Raw genomic sequence first — 19,923 nt, 5'->3', positions numbered from 1 at the left:
CTAGCTGAAGGTCAGGCAGAGCATTTCTATACATAGAATGTGGTGTTAAATCATGTTTTATTCTTTCCTATGTGTAAAAAAGAATGCATATTTATTTATTTATTTATTATTATTAAATTTTATTAGTTTTAATGAACATTTACAGGGATTTTGGGTTTTCATTCCTTCATTGCTGCACCATTCTCTCTACCCTCCTCCCCAGTTTGTTGTTCTTCCCCGCCATCCAAATGTCTGTTTTAATTGTCCAATTGCCACAGTGCTTGTCAAAGTCAGTTCTGATTAATGTCCTTTGTCGGTGTGTCCTTTGCCATTCCCTATCACTCCTCCCTGAGAGAGAAGAATGCATATTTTTAAAAAAATAGAAGGAAATACAGGTCATACCCAACTTACCACAGGAGGATTCATTCTGATAACTCATTTTGAATCAGTTCTGATGTAAGTCAGATACCTCAAATTTGGTTTTTGTTTTCATTAAAGAGTTTTGGCAGCATAATGTGTTCTATTCTGAGCTGCAAACTAAAAGTTCAGCAGTTTGAACCCACCAACAACTTTTTGAGAGAAAGGTGGGCAGCCCCTCCCATAAGAATTTGCACTCTTATAGTGCAACAATGAATGAATGAAAACCCAAAATCTCTGTAAATGTTCATCAAAATTAATAAAATTTAATAATTAAAAAAAATTTGCACTCTTGGAAACCCAGTAGAAAGTCACAATGAATGAATCTCAGTCAACTTAACGGTGGTGGGTTTGGCTTGAATTTGTTTTCATTATTATTACTGCTTTTTATATTGCCAGTATATTTGTAAATCTGAGTGAGCTCCAGTGGTGTAGTCCTTGCAGAATTGTGTAGTCCATAGAGACTCAGACTCAAAGGCTATGCCTCTCTGGCAGTATGAGCCCTCTAGGGACTCCTCAGGAGAGAGATGGGCCAAATTATAGCCTCAGAAACACAGTGGAGGGCCAGCCAAAATGAGTCAGCTCCAACTCAGTGGCTGTGAACTTTTTCTTTATACTTTTTTTAGTAAATCTGATTCTTAATTTGTCTTAAGGGGATAGAAGTATTACATATAAACTTACATATTATATGTTAGTATGTTTTACTAATGATAAGATGTAAAAAATAGCTGTAGTAAATGTGGGTCATCATAATTGGACCCCATCATCGGGGGGGGCATTCTGAAATTCATCCTTCCATTGTGTTACTGTAGTACATTGGTGGTAAGGTCCCAGGTTGGTCTTGTAACTATACTGCTATTATAATGAAAATAATATTTTTTTATGTGTGTATCTTAGGAAAGAAATTACAGTATTCACTTGAACCATACCACCTTACTGAAAGCCATACTCTTACACTGTGGGATCCCAGAAGATAAACTCAGTCAAGTCTACATTATTTTGTATGATGTCGTGGTAAGCATTTAGTTACTTTGACTTGATGGGCTATTTTCATACTGAGGTAATCATAAAATTAGTACAGTCAAATCTAAGTATGTTTATTTTTCCTCCTCCTTAAGAATAAAGAATTCTGTCTGCATTGGAACAAATTTCAGGAAATGGATAAACTATTAATGATGCATCAGATTATAGTACTTAATATGAATTTTTAAATCTAGAATTTAACACAGGAGCACAGTTCAATACTAATACCATACATTCCATCTCTCCCACCTGATCTCCTCTGTTCTGTGAGTTGTGCTAAAAGTTCCAGAAATAATCAGTGAATTGGTGTGTTTATGCAAATTCAGAATGAGAAGTTCATGACTTGGAAGTGTAATTCCTTCCCACATTGCTTTAAAGTAAAAGAGTCAGTTAGCTTTGATTATATCACCATTTAGTCTGTGCTATTGTGGTCCTCTAGGTTGTGTTTTTAAATAACGTCTGATTTAAACAGCTTGATTTCTACTGTTTAATTTGTCAGTTCTTCACAAATTTCTCGATGTAAAATCTGACTTAGTAATCAGTCCTAACACATGAAAGGTGTTAGTAATAGATAGTATGTATGCAAATACAGAGCCTAGACTGGTGCTATATAATGGTGCTAGAATAGAGGTGAATGGTTATTTTTTTATGTTAAGTATTGTTTTTACAGTAAATAAAATGAGAGGCATTCAGGAAATTCAATAGCTAACAGTGCCAGACAGTCTCTGATGAGTGCAGAGCAAACAGTAGAAGTCCATAATAGCATATTATTGTTTTTTACGCACCAGATGCTCAACTAGGTTTGGTTTATTTTTGTGTTTGGCTTTTTTTTTAATTTTTTTTCAATCTTGCTGTGTGTTTCCTAATGGTTCTTTTCCTTGAAATGTGGCTACTGCTTTGGCAGTGATGGACACTTGATCCTGACATAATCTGTTAATAAGACCCTGGCAGAAATGCCATGGATTATGTAGGGGCTTCACTTCATTCCTATTCTGAACCTCCACCACAGCCCCATCTGCTAGTGTGTGATGAAATGCTCAGACCACATCAGTATTGGCTTTGAACAGTCATGTCAGGGGTTTTCACATTTTAAAACAATTATAGTTATCATGAGGCAACTCTAGTGGCCTAGTAGGTAAGGTGTTACACTGCCAACCCGAAGGCAGATGGTTCAAATCTACCAACTTGTTGAAGGAAGAAAGATGGACAGTATCTTCTCATGAGATTTACAGCCTCTGCATCCTCACTGGAGGGTCAGTTATGAGTCACTTCCGACTCCATGGCACACAGCAGCATAGTTATGGTAAATTAAAAATAATGGAAGTTTTTTTTAATGTATTGGATAAAGATTTTTTTGTTACAAAATCCTGTCTTTAAGATGAGAAGCCTAGAAATGGTATCTTATTCAAGCCAAAGTTGATGGTACTCATTGCTCATATTCTTTCTCTATTAGACGGAAAAGCTGACAAGGAGAGAAGTGGAAGCTAAATTTTGTAATCTGTCTTTGTCTTCTAATAGTGTAAGTATGCCCTGGCATGTTATTAACAGCTTTCTCTGTAATTTTGTGAGACCTGAAAATGTCTGAATCCTTCCTGCAGCAGGATAGCAGCACTTCCTGCCACCTTACAGTCACGGTTTCCCCCTGGCTGTTAATAGGTACCATGGCAACCTCTGAGATGAGGAGAGGAGAGAAACTAATACTGTGACCAGAGAATGTCTCTCCATGGTTCTTCCTAATGTGCTGTAATCATCCTGTTCTTTCTTGGTCACCACATACTTCCCTTTACACCTCTTTTAGAGGCTGTGTTTGGTTGAGTCCCTGCTGAGCAGATCTAGTACTGGTTGTCTTCTCCTGAAATAGATGCTATGGGATTGGAGCGAGGCAGAGCTCAGCAAATTCATTCGGGTATCGCTTTAGGGCTTCCAGCTCCTGGAACGTGAATTTAAAATTCTTGCTTCCCTGTTACATTCCCTACTCCTAAAATCTTAACATTTGAGCCCACTGGCAATGGCAAAAGTCTCACAGAGGAAACAGGTTTGTTGTATTCTTTCCACAGGCATCAGATTAATCCCAGATCTTTGGCACAGTAACCTGTGCTTAACTGAGTAGCTAAAAAGCAGGAAACAATAGAGATTTCTTACTTCTTCCTGAATATTTATATAAGGATGGATTTTGTTCTTAACTTCCCAATAGACATTTTAACACCTGCTCTGGCACTCAGTTACATGATCCTGTAAGTGATCATAAAAATTCACATATGGGATAGATCAAGACACAGGTGAAGTAGGCACTCAGGCTTTTGGACACCTGCAGTGCAGCAGGCATTATGGTAGGACAATAGAAAAAGAAATAAATGGAGGGGCACACAGATTATATTCAACTTCTTGATTCATACTGGAATTTAGAAAGCCATTTGAGGATATATGCAGCATATCACTACTGTAGGCTTTATACCAATGTCCACAGAGCACATAACAACCACAGTTTAAGATATGGCCCATGCTGTTTTCAGGTAGGAAAAGAAACCAGATACATAGCACTGGGATTTTTTTTTAATTGAGCCAAGTTAAATTTTATTTATATTTTATTTGCTCCAATATTAAATATTTAATCTGCTAGGTGACTCAATGGCACAATATTCAAATATGAAAAACTACATATACATGATTCTGTAGATGTCTAGACATGTACACAGCTCACACCTGTGTGCAGAAAAAGCCACATTTATATACAGCACAAGGTCTGCTCAGGCACATAGAGAACTTTAATTCAGGTTTGTCCGATTCGGTGATTACCTACTAAGATCCAGCCCAGGCATTTCTTTTGACTGGTTTTATATTTTAGAAAGCCTCCCAAACATTATACATGTGCACGTGTAACGTTTACATTGGTTGCTAAATGTCATCTTCTTTCCTTTTTGCTAAAACATGTTTCCTTTTTCCCTGGTTATTGTGTGGTGTAAGATTAGCTGCAAGTATGTTGATTAGAGCCAGGGACTGTGCCGGTCCCCAGACAGTCTCCAGTCCTGCCCTCTTCTCAGTGAGAAGCAGGTAGAGCTGGGATCTGGGATCAAGGCCTGAGCCAGGAGTAAAGCCAGGTCAGGAGGATGCTTGCAGAAGTCTGAGGTATATAACAAGACTATGGGTGGAAGTAATCAGACAGAAGGGAAAGTGGGGCGTTCCTAAATAATGAGACATAGTATTAGAATGAGTCAGATTTTACCTTCTCATCTTTGAATTTAGTAATGTAAGTGCCTGTAATAATGGACATTCATGAGAACAAGTGGTAAAGAAGGGCAATACTGGCTTGAAAACCTGATGAAGGTCCTGCTTGTGCTAGAGTCTGCTCTGCTGTGGGTGGCCTTAGCTGTGAGTGTGTGGTGAGAATGAACTGTGAGTACATGGCAAAGCACTTCTGCAAAGTTCTTTACGGCTGTTGGAAGAAGATAATCCTTAGGTGGATTGTGGCAAAACCCAAGATTACCTTTGACCACAAAATTCCTCCTCATGGAGATGTAAAAACTCTTCAGGTCCCCCAGCTTGTATGAGAGCTGATGCAAAATGTGTCCTCCCCAGAGGGTACGGAAAGCTGACTGTGCCTCTTTTCTTTCCAGCTGTGTCGACTCTACAAATTCATTGAGCAGAAGGGAGATTTGCAAGATTTAACACCAACAATAAACTCTTTGATAAAACAGAAAACAGGTGTTGCCCAGTTAGTGAAATATGGTTTAAAAGATCTAGAAGAAGTGATTGGACTGTTGAAGAAACTTGGCATAAAGTTACAGGTTTGGAACTCTCATTTCTGCCCATACAGAGTTGTGTGTCTAGCATTAATAATGACTGAAGGGGAAATAGGTTTTATTTAATTATTGCTGGTAAGCCTTTTATTTTTCCAGGAAAAAAGTCTACTTTCACCATTTTGGAGCATTTAATATCCAGTAATAATTTTTTCCTAAACCAGAGTTTCTCCATAGGCACCATGATTGCTAATTGTGCAGCAGTTCATTGCCTTCTGAGAGATGGTTACTCTTGGAAAGCAGAGAGTTTCTTTTACTTGGCAGGTTATAGTTTAAAAGCCTTTGTGCCAGATCTTACTGAGAGTGTTATTTACACTACATAGATTGTTCTGATGTGATTTGTGGAAAATAGTTTCCAGCATTGCATTCCACATTCTAAATCCCCAGCACTGATCATACGTTTATGTGACTCTCACTTTCCAGGTCTTAATCAACTTGGGCTTGGTTTACAAGGTGCAACAGCACAATGGAACCATCTTCCAGTTTGTGGCGTTCATTAGGCGAAGGCAAAGGGCTGTGCCTGAAATCCTTGCGGCTGGGGGCAGATACGACCTGCTGGTGAGGACCTGCATTTTACTTACTTGTTTGTTCTGCTTAATTTTATTTCCTTTTCAACTTGTTGCTTTGAAAATAGTCAAATTTAGGGAGCTCTGGTGGCCTAGTGGCAAGAAGTTGCACTGCAATCCCAAAGGCATGTAGTTCGAATCCATCAGATGCTCCTCTGGAGGAGGTCAGCTTCCTCCCATGCCAGTTGGATCCGATTCGATGGCACACAACAAGAAAATAAATAAATAAAATCTTAAAAATAAAATTAAAAAAGAAAATGGTCAAATCTATATAACATTGGAACCAGTGGGTAATCAAGCTCCTATATCTTTTTCATCTAGAAATACTATGTGAACCAGATTTGTCATTTTTTTAACTTTTATTTTTAAATAATTTTGTTTGTAGTAATTTGGAAAGATGGAAAATTTCCTTTATCCTCATTCATTTCCCCAGTTGTTAGATCTTGTGTAACTATACCAAAATATAAAAACCAAGAAATTTACATTGCTCCAAAATGTCTGTATAGGTTCATGTCATTTGATCATGTCAGATGGATGCCTGTAACCATCGCCACAATCAAGATACTTAACATAGAGATTTACCAACATCATCATTTTACCACGTCAATTAAGTGTAGAGAGCTTCCTTCCCCTTATAATTGACTTAAATATTTGCTTCTCATATATTGATAGCTGCATTAGACAATGTGATACTTTTTACTTCAGCTATCTAATATAATTTTAACAGAAGTCTATTGTATTTATTTTTTTATTCTTTTCATTGTTCTTCCTTTTACTTCGTTTCTGTTTCAGGAATTTCTGTCTGCATCGTTATAGTTTAGATCTGCTTACAATAAATTCTCATTTCTTCCTCATTTCGAAAGTGTTTGCTCGATATGGGACTGTTATTTTTCTTTCTGCATTTGGAAAAATGTGTCACATTCTTCTGGCCTCCATATTTCCTCAGGAGAAATAAGCCGTCATTCATTTGGGTTTTTTACTTTAGGAACAGTATCATTTTAATTTCAGTAATTGGAAGATACTCTTTTACTTTGTCTGATTTTTAATTATGAGGTTTCTTGGTTTGTATTTCTTTTTTGGCCTGATTGCTTCTTGACCCTAAATTTATGTCTTTTCCTAATTTGGGAAATTTTCAGTTGTTGTTTCTTTGCCTGTTCTTTCTCCTCTCCTTCTAGGACTTTTGATGACACAAATGTAACATTGTTTTTTTATAGTCTCACATATATCTGAGGTTCCTTTTTTCTTTATTTGTGGTTATATTTATTGAAATGTTTGGAGAACAATGAAAATGCCATTAGCTTAAGAACTTAATTGTCTGCAAGATAATTGGTTTCAGGAGTGGAAGAATCTCTGGTCATATCTGAGTATCAAAATTTATGCAAGCTTTTTTCTTTTGAATAAACTCCACATTAAATAGACAATTGTACAAAGTCTTGTCTTTTCCACACAGGATAAATTCTTGCTCCAGCTGACTCTCAGTGGGGCAGCATAAGGATGCTTACGATCAACATTTAAATATAATATGGGGAAACGTGGAAGAAATTGATGAAAAACACAGGACAAGATAAATCCATCAATAAAACACAGTGCTCTGATGCTCTTTGTTCAGGGAGATAATGTTGTATAGTTGCTTTTTTTAAGTTCTCATATTATTACATTTTCACATAAATGTGCTTATCCAGGCTGAGCCTGAGGAGATCGAGAGGTTGCTCTGCTGTGTTGGTAGTTTGTTGCTATTCCATGTCCACCGTGTTTGAAACCCTGTGTCCTTTCTTCCTCTTTCAGGAGCTCATTTTAGTTTTCAGTCCATTTCTCTCAATTGTTGAGATAGTTGTATCTTCAATTTCATTTTCTTTGTTCTCATTATCTCTATCCTCCTGTTGCCCGTCCATTGAGTTTTTTATCTTCCTTTTCTTTGCTGAAACTTTCTATTGTTATGTATTGTCAAGTATTGTAATTTTTTAAAAAATTCTTGTCAAATAATTCTAGTATCTTTGTCATCTTGGTATTGCCATCTGTTGATTGTCTTTACTCATTCATTCTGAGATCTTATTAGTTCTTGGTTTGATGTGTACTATTCAGTTGTATCCTAGACATCATGTGCCTTGACCTTATCTAAACTTTCTGCCACCATGCCCATGAAGGAAGGAGGGCACTGTCTCACAACTACCATGTAGAAGTGAAGGTCAAGGTTCCCCATTGGTCTCTGTTGACCCTGTTGTTAGGGAGAAGAGTATTTCGTTAATGCTGGATGGGGGTGGGGATTTGTGCTCCCCATGTCTACTGACTGAAAGGGGAAGGGCTTCTCGTTACTGCTTCCCACATGCCTCCACTGATACTATGGAATGGGAAGGGAAGTCAGGAGGTAAGGTCATTATATCTGTGCCAGAGGGAGTGTCTGGTTTCTTCCATCAGCACTTGCTGGTGTGGGTGAGCTTATATCTTCTTCTGCGACCCTTGGCTAGAGCAGTACTGAAATTGTATAAAAGTGTTATCTTTCTCATTACTCCTTTCCTGGTTAGTTTTGTTGGGTTTGGTTTGTTTAATCTATTTCTTTGGGTGGTTTGGTTTTGTTTTTAGAAAAAGTAGACTTTTCTTGGACTTTTCTTGGGCACTTTTTGTCAGCACTCATTGCTGTTTTGAGGTTGTCAGTTTTTCCAGCACCTAGTCCAGGATGTATGAGACAAAAAGAAAACTCAAGAAATTCACATGTTGTTCCTCAAGTCTCAATGTCCCTGGTTGGTCCGCTTCTACTCTATTTTCATTTTCTAGTAACTTTAAAATTCTTTACTGCTAACCAAAAGGTCAGCTCCAGCCCACCACCTTTGCTGCTGGAGAAAGATGTAGTAGTCAGCTTCTGTAAAGATTTACAGTCCAGAGACCCTATGGGGTAGTTTTGCTCAGTCCCGTAGGGTCACTGTAAGTCGGCCTCAACTCAGTGACAGTAGGTTAGTTTTTCTGTTTTGTCTTTATATATTTTTAGTAACTTTTTGAAAGTAAAAAGAAACAGGTGGAATTAATTTTAATAATACATTTCCTTTAACTTTGTATATTCAGATTATTACAACACGCCATCAAAATTACACAAATTATTAATTAGCCGTTGAACATTATTTTTTCCTAAGTCTTTGTGATCTGTGTCTCTTTTACATGCACCTCACATCTCTGTTTCTGTTTGCCCTGTTTCTGGTGCCTCACAGCCACATGTCTGCCTGACTGAACAGGACAGATCTAAACATAGATTTGTTAGCATTTACTACCTGTGCACACATGGTTACATTCTCTTTTTACACGTACACACATACTTCTTTTTGCTGAGCCCTTTGATGGTAAGTTGCTGGCAGATCTTGCCCCTTAATCATTTTTTCTTCTCCATGATGAACACTATGTCCACTATCTCATAACCAGGACTGTTCCTCTCTCTACAGATTCCCCGGTTTAGAGGTCCTCAGGCTCTGGGGCCGGTTCCCACTGCCATTGGTGTCAGCATAGCTATAGACAAGATAACTGCTGCTGTCATCAACATGGAAGAACCTGTGAGTTCTGCCTTTGCTCTCTTTGTTCTCTGGCATCCTTTGGGCTGTCTTTCATTTCTAAAAGTATGACTTACCTCGTGTAATAATGTGCAGAAACCCCAGACGTGGTGGCTATAAGCTGAGCATTTTAGAAATTACCTCTTCTGTAATAGACAAGCCTAAGCCTTGCTGTCAGTCCTTACATGTCAGTCCTTATCCTCTGTGCTTTCCAGTCGGATGACTTTAGGTAATCCTGGACATCCCGTTGGTATACAAGATTTCAAGCACTCACCGGGGGGCTGCCTTCCCTCCTGGTTCAGGTCTCAAATATAGGTTCACAATCTCATGCTTCTGAACATAATCACTGTCTTTTTTTGTCACCCAGGTTACTGTAAGCTCTTGTGACCTCTTGGTTGTGAGTATTGGACAGACGTCCATGTCCAGGGCCATCAACCTAACCCAGAAACTCTGGGCAGCCGGAATCACAGCTGAAATCACGTATGATTGCTCACAGGTAATGAGATGAGACAGGAGTAGCTGTGAATACAATGCAACTCATCATGACTTTATGAATAAATCCTCTTCTAGATTCTGTCAAACAATAAATAGCTCTGTGTGTAGTTGCTTCCTATATTATTTTCCTATTGCTTTGGGAACAGATTATCACAAACTTGGTGCCTTAAGCAGCACAACTTTATTAATTTACAGTTTCAGAGGTCTAAATTGTTTTATTAAAATGAAGTTAGTATTGCTTGAATCTTGTGGAGATTCTGGGGGAGAATCTGTTTTCTTGCCTTTTCTACCTCCTCCCCCCACTACCCTGAAGCTCTTGTGGCCTAGTCTGTAGGGTGTAGCACTGTCTCTAGAGGGAAGAAAATGCAACATGAGGTGCGGCTAAAAGCGTCTCTCTGAATGGGCCACAGGGAGTGAGAACAGCACAGCCCCTCACCACCCCAGAGCAGAGAGCAAATAAAGAGGCCGTAGCCAAGCCCTATGGTGCCGCTAGAGCCACAGCAGCAGCAAGAGGTTCGTTTATTCATTGTTGACCCACAGATTCAGAGTTGTGGTACCAAGAATGGGGTTTATTAGGGAGGTAAGTTGAAGAATGAGGGAGGCAAAGATAACTCACAATGGAAGTCCAGATTTAGTAAAAGTCTCAGTTTGGTTCATCAAAACAAATTCAAGAAGCCTCTGGTTTCCCCAATCATCCAGCAAGGATTTTCTCAGAGCATTTATAAGTCAGCTTCTCTTTTAAGCACCTGGCAAGAATAGCAACATCTTTAACTGTGGCCAGGATAAATGCAAGAAGCATATGTGGCACATATTGAAGAAGCATTATGATGCAAATGCAAGAAGCATGAGGTCACACCTTGCCACAGTTTCTCTACCGTCATCACCAGGGTCTTGCTCTCTCCACATCTTGCTGTTCTGTGTTAGAGCACTCTTTCCCTTATCCTAGTTCCACAGCTGTTGTTGATTTGCCAGACCATGTGTCTGCAGTTAAGGTAGCTGGAGACCAGACGGAGCCAAGTAATGGCTTAAAAAAAACCAACCAATTTTTAGGCTAACATTGCATACTGGTAACTCAAAGTCTGAGCCTCTCTGGCAGTTCAGCTCTATCAACCTCAGAGATCTGTTCCAATTTGACAGCAGTGAGTTTTGAAAGGCTGCCTGTTCGTTGGCTCACATGTCCTTCTATGTTCAATATTCTATACGTTGAAAGCCCCCTATTTTCTATATTCAAAGCCAGTAGGAACAGCATATTCTCTCCTTTCTGATCTCTGCTTCCATTCCTACATCTCTGACTCTCCTGATCTTTCTCTTAAATGGACCCTTGTGATTACTTTAGATCCTCTCAAATCTAGGATAATCTCCCTATCAAAATCCATAATTTAATTGAATCTCCACAAGTCCATGTTGATATAAAGTAGCATGTTGACAGGTTCCAGGGATTAGGACATGGCCATATTTAGAGATCGATTTTCCAGTTTACCATTTACCACACTCCTCAAAGGCCTTCTATCTTCAGGCTCCCCACAGTTCACAGATTTGATATTTCTTGGTGTGGAGGTAAGGAATGTGGGACCTCAATACCCACCTGCCCTTTAGAATGGGATGTCTTTAGGGAACTAACCTCTGTGAGTTAGACCGTCAAAAGACGGTCCCAGGAGGAACTACACTCCTGGGAGTCCACACGTATACACAGATAGTCACTGGCACTAAAGGTGCCCAGAGTGTGAAGAGATCCCAATGAATCGAGCCCCTCTACATCTCCTCCTGGTCCTGTCACATCTACCTGCCAAGACTTTGGAAGTGGCTGCTGTTCATTTTGACCTTTGCTCTGTGAATCAGTATCCGACATGCTGAGCAGCAGTTTTCATTCACCTGACATCAGTTCCCTCTTCTATCGTTTCATAGCTTGTTAGAGCAGAGTTCTCTCCTGCAGCAAAATGGGAGACCTGAGACAGGTGACTTCAGTCTGCTTGGTGACGTGGCCTGTAGACTTCTCTGCTCTGTGCTTGCTTATGCTTCAGCCTGCTTTTCAGTTTTCATCATACATGTTGTTTCTTCCATAGGTAGACGTATGGGGTGGGACCGGGGAAATTTCCATTAAGATTGGAAGCTTTTTAAATCTCTTAATAGTTTCTGAACCACCATGACTATCCAAGACTTCAGTGAAAGTAATAAAAGCAAACAAGTTCTTACTCCAAACCTTTTAATTCTGTGATTTTCTTGCTTAATATTTATGTCCTCTGGAGCCAGCTTATTTAGTATTTGATTCTGAGAATATGGTTGAAAACAATATTTTCATGCTCCTTAGTTACCTGGAACTTCTCTAACTGCTTGGTGTTTATTTCTGATACTGTTTATTTGTTCTAGTCCCAGGAGGAATTGCAAGAGTACTGCAGACATCGAGAAATCACCTACGTGGCTCTTATCTCAGATAAAGAAGGAAGCCATGTCAAGGTAAAAGTCATAGGAAACTTCCCAGTTCAGTTGTCAGATTTCATAAACTGTGTGTTAGTGGAGCACCCAGCTTCCCACTAAGCCTTGGTCTCTGTGTGGATTGAAATCCATTATCTGTGCTCTCCTGTATATTCCTGTGCTTGTTACTGGAGAAAATAAGGGTGGGAGAATCTGACTCTGAACCTTTCTGGAGCTTTAGGGGGTCAAAAAGGCTAGAAATTTGGGGTTTTTTTCCCTCTTTTATTTTGTTCTCTTTTTTCTATTTTACACCTAAGAGAATAAGGAGAGCTGATATAGCTGCCATTTGATACCAGCTGACATCTATAGGCTCTGATTGCTTCTTATGCATTAACAAAAATGTTCCTAGATCCATCACTGGTAGTGTTTACTCTTAATTTTTTAGGAGGAGGAAAACATCTTTTTCCATTGGTTTTCACCTGTTTGGTTTAAACAGAACTATTAAGCTGACGTCCTAACATATTTTTATATGTTCTTCTCTTTCTATCCGACTGTGACCATTTGAGCATGTTCAGGAAAGCTTTTTATATATAAATTAATTTCTTATGAAATAAAAATAAATAAAGCAGTATGTGCCTCTACAAAGGCTTACATCTCTTTCAACTCTAATGATGTCATCCACATATCTGAAAAAAAAGAACCCCTGTTCCTCAGTAGAGAGCTATAGTGGCACCATCAGAGTTGGGCTGTTAATCCAAAGGCCACACTTCTCAGGTAGTTTGAGTCCACTGGTTGCACCGAGGTAGAAAAATGGGCAGTTTCCTCCTGTGCAGTTTACAGCTTTGAAAACCCACTGGTGGGTCACTTTGTATATGTGACTACCCAATTGGCAGCAGCATAATAGATGGTGAAGAGACTGAGATTGTTAACAGCTTCAGTTTGCTTCACAATCAACACTCTTGGTACTAGCAGCCATGAAATCAAAAGGCGAATTGCACTGGGAAAATCTGTTGTGAGGGACTTCTCCAGAGTATTGAAGAGAAGTGATTTTAATCTGAAACTAAGGTGTGCCAGATCTAAGCCATGATCTTCACAATCACTTGCTATGCATCAGAAAGTTGGACAGTGACTACGGATGATAGAAAGAGATTATGCCTTTGAGCTGTGGTGCTGGAGTGTAGTGCTGGTATTAAATATACCATGGACTACCAGGAGAACAAACAGGTTCACTCTGGAAAGAGTGAAAGCTGGCAAGGATTTTGAAGCATCGTCTGTCCTACATTGGGCATGTTTCAAGAAGGGACCAGTCCTTAAAGAGGGACATCATGCCTGGAAGGGTTGAGGGGCAGTGCAAGAGAGAAGACCCTGCATGAGATGAATTAACTCAATGACTGGGATAATGAGGGTAGGTGTATCAGAGACAATGAAGTTCGTTCAAGATAGAACAGGTTTCAGAGCTGTTTTACCCACTGTGAATCACAAGCAACTCAACTGCGCATAACAACAACCACCACCTAATTGTTTAACTTTGTTTTGTTGGATATTTCCTGTTTTAATTACTTTGGCATCTTGTTGCAAATTGATTTATATATGTGGAAATATTTCTAGACACTTTTTTTTCTTGTCCACTGATTTCCCCACCCTCCACCCCCCAGATGTGTATGCCAGATTCTCTTGATAATTATAGCTTTATATTAAGTTTTAAAATCAAGTAGCTTAAATCTTCCATTTTTGGTCACCTTTTTCAAAATCCTATTGGCTATTCTAAGTAATCTTTATCTGCTTACACATTTTAGAATTAGGTTATCTATTTTTACCAAGAAAAAGAAGCCTGCTAAATTTTTGTTTGTTTGTTTGTTTGTTTTTGGGGTTTTTTTTTGTTTTTTTAAATTTCTTTATTTTTTTATTTCAGTGAACATCTACAGAGATTTTGGAATTCCATTCATTCATTGTTGCACCCCTCTTCCCCCCCGTTTGCTCCTCTCCTTCAAACGCAAAAGAAAAACTCCCTCATTGGTACGTAATCCCCCACACACATCCCCCAATCCCCAAATATAATCCACTCTGCAACCCTCATTCCGTACTCTTACGATAAACATAATGCCCTAAAATATAAAATATTCTCTCCCCCAAAGACATATTTCATCCAGTTTTTCTCAGTCTTACCCCCATCCCGATGTCAGCCTCATTCTACAACAGTGGCACCATATAGCATTTGTCCCTCTGTGACTGAGATACCTCACTCAGCATAATGTCCTCCAGGATCACCCATTTTGAATAATATTGCATGAGTTCTTTGTTTTTCAATGCAGCATAATATTCCATTGTGCGAATATACCACAGCTTCTCTACCCACTCGTTTGTTAATGGGCATTTAGGTTGTTTCCAACTCCTTGCTATTGTAAACAAAGCCGCAATAAACATGGGTATCCATATATCTACTTGGGTGCCATTTATGGTCTCTTTAGGGTATATTCCCAGTAGTGGAATTACTGGGTCAAATGGTATCTCTATTTGCAACTTTTTGAGAAAGCGCCACATCGCTTTCCACAGTGGTTGCACCATTTTACACTCCCACCAACAGTGAATAAGGGTTCCAGTCTCTCCACAACCTCGCCAGCATTTGTTGCTTGCTGTTCTGTTAAATTTTGCTAGTCTTACTGGGGTGAGATGATATCTCATAGTTGTCTTGATTTGCATCTCTCTCAGTGCTAGGGATTTTGAACATTTCTTCATGTGCTTGTTGGCCATCTGAATGTCTTCCTTGGTGAAGTGTCTGTTTATATCCTGTGCCCATTTTTCAATTGGATTATTCATCTTATTGTGGTGGTCAAGTATTTTATAAATTCTAGATATAAGTCCCTTATCTGATATGTCATTACCAAACACTTTTTCCCAGTCTGTGGCTTCCCTTTTTACCCTGTTAGAGAAGTTTCTGGATGCGCCTAGGAAGCCTGCTAAATTTTGACCTTGCATTATATCTAAATAAGGCTGACATAACAATATCGAGAGACAGATTATAGTCTTAATATATTCTCCATATTTATTTCCATATGTTTAAATCTTTAAAATTTTCAACACTGTTGTATAGGTATGGTGTATAACTCTTACCCAAATTTTGTTTAATTTATCCATCAGTATGGTGGTTTTGTACATAGGGTTTTCAAAGGCCTGTCATTTTAGAAGTGGATGGCCAATCCTCCTTCCTGTTCTGTCTGAATTTGGATGCTTAGCTTTAGAACAATGTCTGATAGACAAGCATTTCACCACAAGGAGCAGATGAAAGCTCTGTCTCATGTACTTTAGGCACATTTCCCAAAGGGTCTAATCTTTAGAGAAGGACATCATGCTTGGAAGGGTGGAGGGACAGCACAGAAGAAGACGTCAGATAAAATGAATAGACACAGTGACTGGGGTCATCAGGATAGGTGTGTTGGAATCAGTGAGAACTGTGAGTTGTAAGTGACTCTATAGCACAGAACAGCAATGGTGTTTTTATTGATGCTGTTGTAAAGTGATCTGTGTTTGTTTGGGGGGTTTTGTTTTTCTTTAATTTGTAAATTTTTTGTTGCACATTTTCTTCTTCCTCCCCTTCCTCAGCCCACCCAGAAATGCACCTCTTGTTCGAGATTATTGTTGTATAAATAATGCTAATCAATATATTCCTTTAGGACAGTTCTTCCCCTCATCTGTTCTACAGTGTTAGTTACCTATGCACTCATTTTCCATTCTCTGCCCTCTCTACCCCTATCTGTCCTATTTTATAACAGCAGTGTTATACAGTATTTGTCCTTTTGTGACTGAAATATTTCACTCAGCATAATAGGTTCTCTAGGTGCCTCAATGTTGTGTAATACTTTATGAGTTCATGATTTTTTGACCTGTGTTTTTTAATTTCCATTTCTAGTCACTTCTAGCACATAGAATTATTTGATCTTTGTGTGTTGATTTGAATCCCATGACCTAGACAAATTCTTGATTATTTCTGATCACTTTAATAAGGTAGATGCTTCTGGATTTTCTACATAAATAGTAATGTTATCTGTGAATTAGAAACAACAGTGTTTTCAGGTGGGCAAGTTCTCATTTATTCTTAACTTCCTGAGAGCAAATTCATGAATGAAAATTACTCTTTTTACTTTCATTGTTGAGATGATGACTGTGAACATAGCAGTCCTGAGACTACTGTTCTTAAGGCCTGCATACAGAGTTGACTCTTGTCTGCCATCTGAGAAAGAGGATTCTCCATTTCCTAATAATAAGAATGGCTCACTTCATTGTATCTAAGCTGTTAATACAAACCATGTAACCAACTTTTGTCAAACCTCCCGTTTTCTATCTGGTAGTTTGAAATTTTTATATTTTTCTCTTTTGTTTTAAATAACTCATCCTTTCTTCTGAAATATCTAATATGCTTTTAATTCTATCCAGTGAATTTTTCATTTCAGATACTTTTTTTTATTTTCAATCTATCTTCTATTTATTTCTTCGTGGTTCATGCATCCTTTATATCCTTTAGTGAAGTGATCATTGTTTAAAGTAATTGTCTCCTTCCATTATCTCTAGCATTTCCAGGTCTGTTTCTATTGATTGATAGTGATTAGAGTCAGTTTTTTATTGATTGTTGCACATTATGAATTTTACATAGTTAAGTGCTAGTTTTTCTTGTATTCTTATAAATACTGTTGGGCTTTGTTCTGGAATGTGGTTAAAATCCTTAGATTCTATTTAATACTTTACAGTCTTGATTTTAAGCTTTGTTAAGGCAGGTTCAAGGCAGCTTTTAGTGCTAAATAGATGCCTTAGTGGGTTAGGAGTTGCACTACAATACCAAAGGCACACAGTCCAAATCCACCAGCTACTCCACGGGAGACTGAAGGGCAGTCTCCTCTGGTGTAATTTACCGCCTCTGAAAACCTGCTAGAGGGTCAGCTGTGAGTCAGTTCCTACTCCATAGTACGTAACAACAACAGCAGTTCCCTTTGGACAAATCTGTATGATGCTCTGTGTGTTACAAAGTCTCTTCACTCTACTCCCAATTCTGTGAGTTCTAGAAATTATCCTCCCTACCTGTTTCTAGTGACTGTTTCCCTGACCTTGGGTAGTTTCCTCTCACCTGTGCATATATTAGTACTTAACTAAAGACAGGGAGCTCTGGTGACCTAGTGAGCACGGAAGGGTGTAGTTAGTCCATCAGTCCAAAGGGGGGGTGATTGACTCTACCAACTGTTCCTTAGGAAAATGATGGGTCATCTTCTCCTGTGTGATTTACAGCCTCTGAAAACCTGCTGGAGAGTTGGCTGTGAATACATTCCAACTCGATGGCAGTGAGTGGCTGTGAAAAGACAAGAGGATTCCTCTGCAGAGCTTCCGCAGTCTTTATCTGAGAGTGTAGCTCTCTCCTCTTCCTTCCTCTGCTCCACAGTTTCTAGCCATATTGGCTTCCCTAACTAGGTTTCCTCAATTCAGTGAGTCTTCTGGGCTCTGTTTAGGTTCGCTGTCCCTACACTGTGATCCGGAAATTGCCTCCAGACAGTACAAAGGATCATGGAATTGGTTCATTTTGTTTGTTTCCCTTTTCTCAGGGATCATAGTCCTCACTTCTTGTCTAATATTGTAGATTGTTGCCACATACTGGCCACTGACCAGAGGGTATTTAAAGGGAAGAATATGTGAACAGATGAAATATAAAATAGGAGCTGGATCATCTTGGCCTGTTTTTAACTTCTGTCACTAATGATAAATTATTCTAGCATGGTTCAAAATTGGGAAGGGCGTATGCCAGGGATGTGTCCTGTCTCCATACCTTTTCAACCTATATGCAGAACAGATTATCCAGGAGGCTGGGCTCTATGAGGAGAAATGCGGCATCAGGATTGGTGAAGATCTATCAACAATCTGCGTTATGCAGATGACACAACCCTGCTTGCTGAAACTGGGGAGGACCTGAAGTGCTTGCTACAGAGGGTCAAGGACTGCAGCCTTCAGGATGGATTGAGGATGTCAAGATGACAAAGATTCTCACCACTAGACCAATTGGCAGCATCAGGATGGATGGTGAAGAGATTGAGATTGTTCACAGCTTTAGTTTGCTTGGCTCCACAGTCAACACTCTTGGCACCAGTAGCCAGGAAATTAAAAGACATATTGCCATGGGAAAGTCTGCTGTTAGGGACCTCTCCAAAGTACTGAAGAACAAGGGTGTCTCTCTGGAGACTAAGGTGCATCTGATATAGGCCATGGTCTTTGCAGTCACTTGTTATATGTCAGAGAGTTGGACAGTGACTAGGGAGGATAGAAGGAGAATTGATGCCTTTGAGCTGTCATGCTGGAGAAGAGTGTTGAGGGTACCATGGACTGCCAAGAAAACAAACAGATTCATCCTGGAGAGGGTTAAACCAGGCTGCTCCTTGGAGGCAAGGATTCTGGGGCTTTGTCTGACATACTCTGGACATGTTGTAAGGAGGGACAGGTCCTTGGAGAGGGACATCATGCTTGGGAGGGTAGAGGGACAGCGCAGGAGGGGAAAACCCTCTATGAGGTGGATTGATACAGTGACTGGGGTAATGGGGATGGGTGTATTGGAGACAGTGAGATTGGTACAGGACAGAGCAGAGTTTAGGGCTGTTGTACATAGGGTCGCTATGCGTCGCAAGTGACTCGACAGCACATTACAACAACAGGATTTCTCAACGGTCATGCTTTTACCTTTGGGCTAGTTCATTAAATGAAGGATAGTTAGCAGCATCTTCATCTCTACCCATGAGATACCTTTTGCACTCTCTACAGTTGTAACCACCAAAAATACCTCCAAACTTTAACAGATGTCTCCCTTAGGGAAAAATCACTAGTCTTTGTTGTTGTTTTAGTAGTACTCTCACCTAGACTTTTCATGATGGAATCCTCCAAATAATGAATCTATTTGTTTATTTTCAAGGTTAAGTCTTTTGAGAAGGACAGGCAAACTGAGAAACGTGTGCTGGAGTCTGATCTTGTGGACCATGTGCTTCAGAAACTGAGGACAAAAGTCAGTGACGAAAGGAATATCAGGTAACTTGAATTAAAAAAAAAAAGCTTGTGGAAAATCAACTGTGACTATATAGAACCTACACCCATTTATTTTTAAAGTCATTTGGATCCATCTGGGCATTAAAGATAGGTCAAGATAACTTTTAATAGGCTATTCAGTTTCTCAGAACACTTAACAGCTACACCTTTCCTCCCTGATGTAACTGATAAATTTGAACTGCCAACCTTTTGGTTAGCAGGCAAACCCTACCCACTACATAATGAGGTCTCTGCTTTCTCACTTAATTAAATGAACCCTTAAATAAGACTGACTTCTTTTTAATGTTTGTTCTTCAACATTCAAAGACTATTTTTTTTTAAAACCTAAGAAATCAAAACCTACCTACAATCATCATCTTCCATCTATTAGTCAATGAATTAGAAAAATATTTTTGTCAGTATAATTTTAGCAATATTATGTTCTATGAAAAGATTTTATATACTCATAGTATAAATTGGTTCAACCATCTGAACAGAAATTTAGCAAAATAAATTAAAAACTTTAAAATTGAGAAGAAAATATCAAATTCATCCAGTAATTTCACTTTCAATAATTTATTCTAAAATATTTAAGTTGATTGAAGGGAAATGAAACACACAATAAGATGTTGTTTGGATATTATAATAAATTAA

General features: G+C 38.9%; 1 protein-coding gene across 1 annotated transcript in view; it reads left to right on the top strand.

Moving 5' to 3' along the window:
- EIF2AK4 (eukaryotic translation initiation factor 2 alpha kinase 4) overlaps positions 1 to 19,923 on the top strand; it is a 124,610-nt gene that overhangs the window by 96,590 nt on the left and 8,097 nt on the right. The window contains exons 26-33 of the mRNA XM_006883027.1: positions 1,294 to 1,410; positions 2,873 to 2,938; positions 5,034 to 5,204; positions 5,640 to 5,774; positions 9,211 to 9,318; positions 9,683 to 9,811; positions 12,178 to 12,264; positions 19,160 to 19,272. Of these exons, the coding sequence (XP_006883089.1) occupies positions 1,294 to 1,410; positions 2,873 to 2,938; positions 5,034 to 5,204; positions 5,640 to 5,774; positions 9,211 to 9,318; positions 9,683 to 9,811; positions 12,178 to 12,264; positions 19,160 to 19,272 (926 nt within the window). The remainder of the gene's footprint in view (positions 1 to 1,293; positions 1,411 to 2,872; positions 2,939 to 5,033; positions 5,205 to 5,639; positions 5,775 to 9,210; positions 9,319 to 9,682; positions 9,812 to 12,177; positions 12,265 to 19,159; positions 19,273 to 19,923) is intronic.

The sequence above is a fragment of the Elephantulus edwardii genome, unplaced genomic scaffold (genome assembly GCF_000299155.1).
Source record: "Elephantulus edwardii isolate Elephantulus edwardi_28Jun2011 unplaced genomic scaffold, EleEdw1.0 scaffold00026, whole genome shotgun sequence".
Taxonomy (NCBI): Eukaryota; Metazoa; Chordata; class Mammalia; order Macroscelidea; family Macroscelididae; genus Elephantulus; species Elephantulus edwardii.
This window is presented reverse-complemented; position numbering and strand designations above follow the sequence as displayed.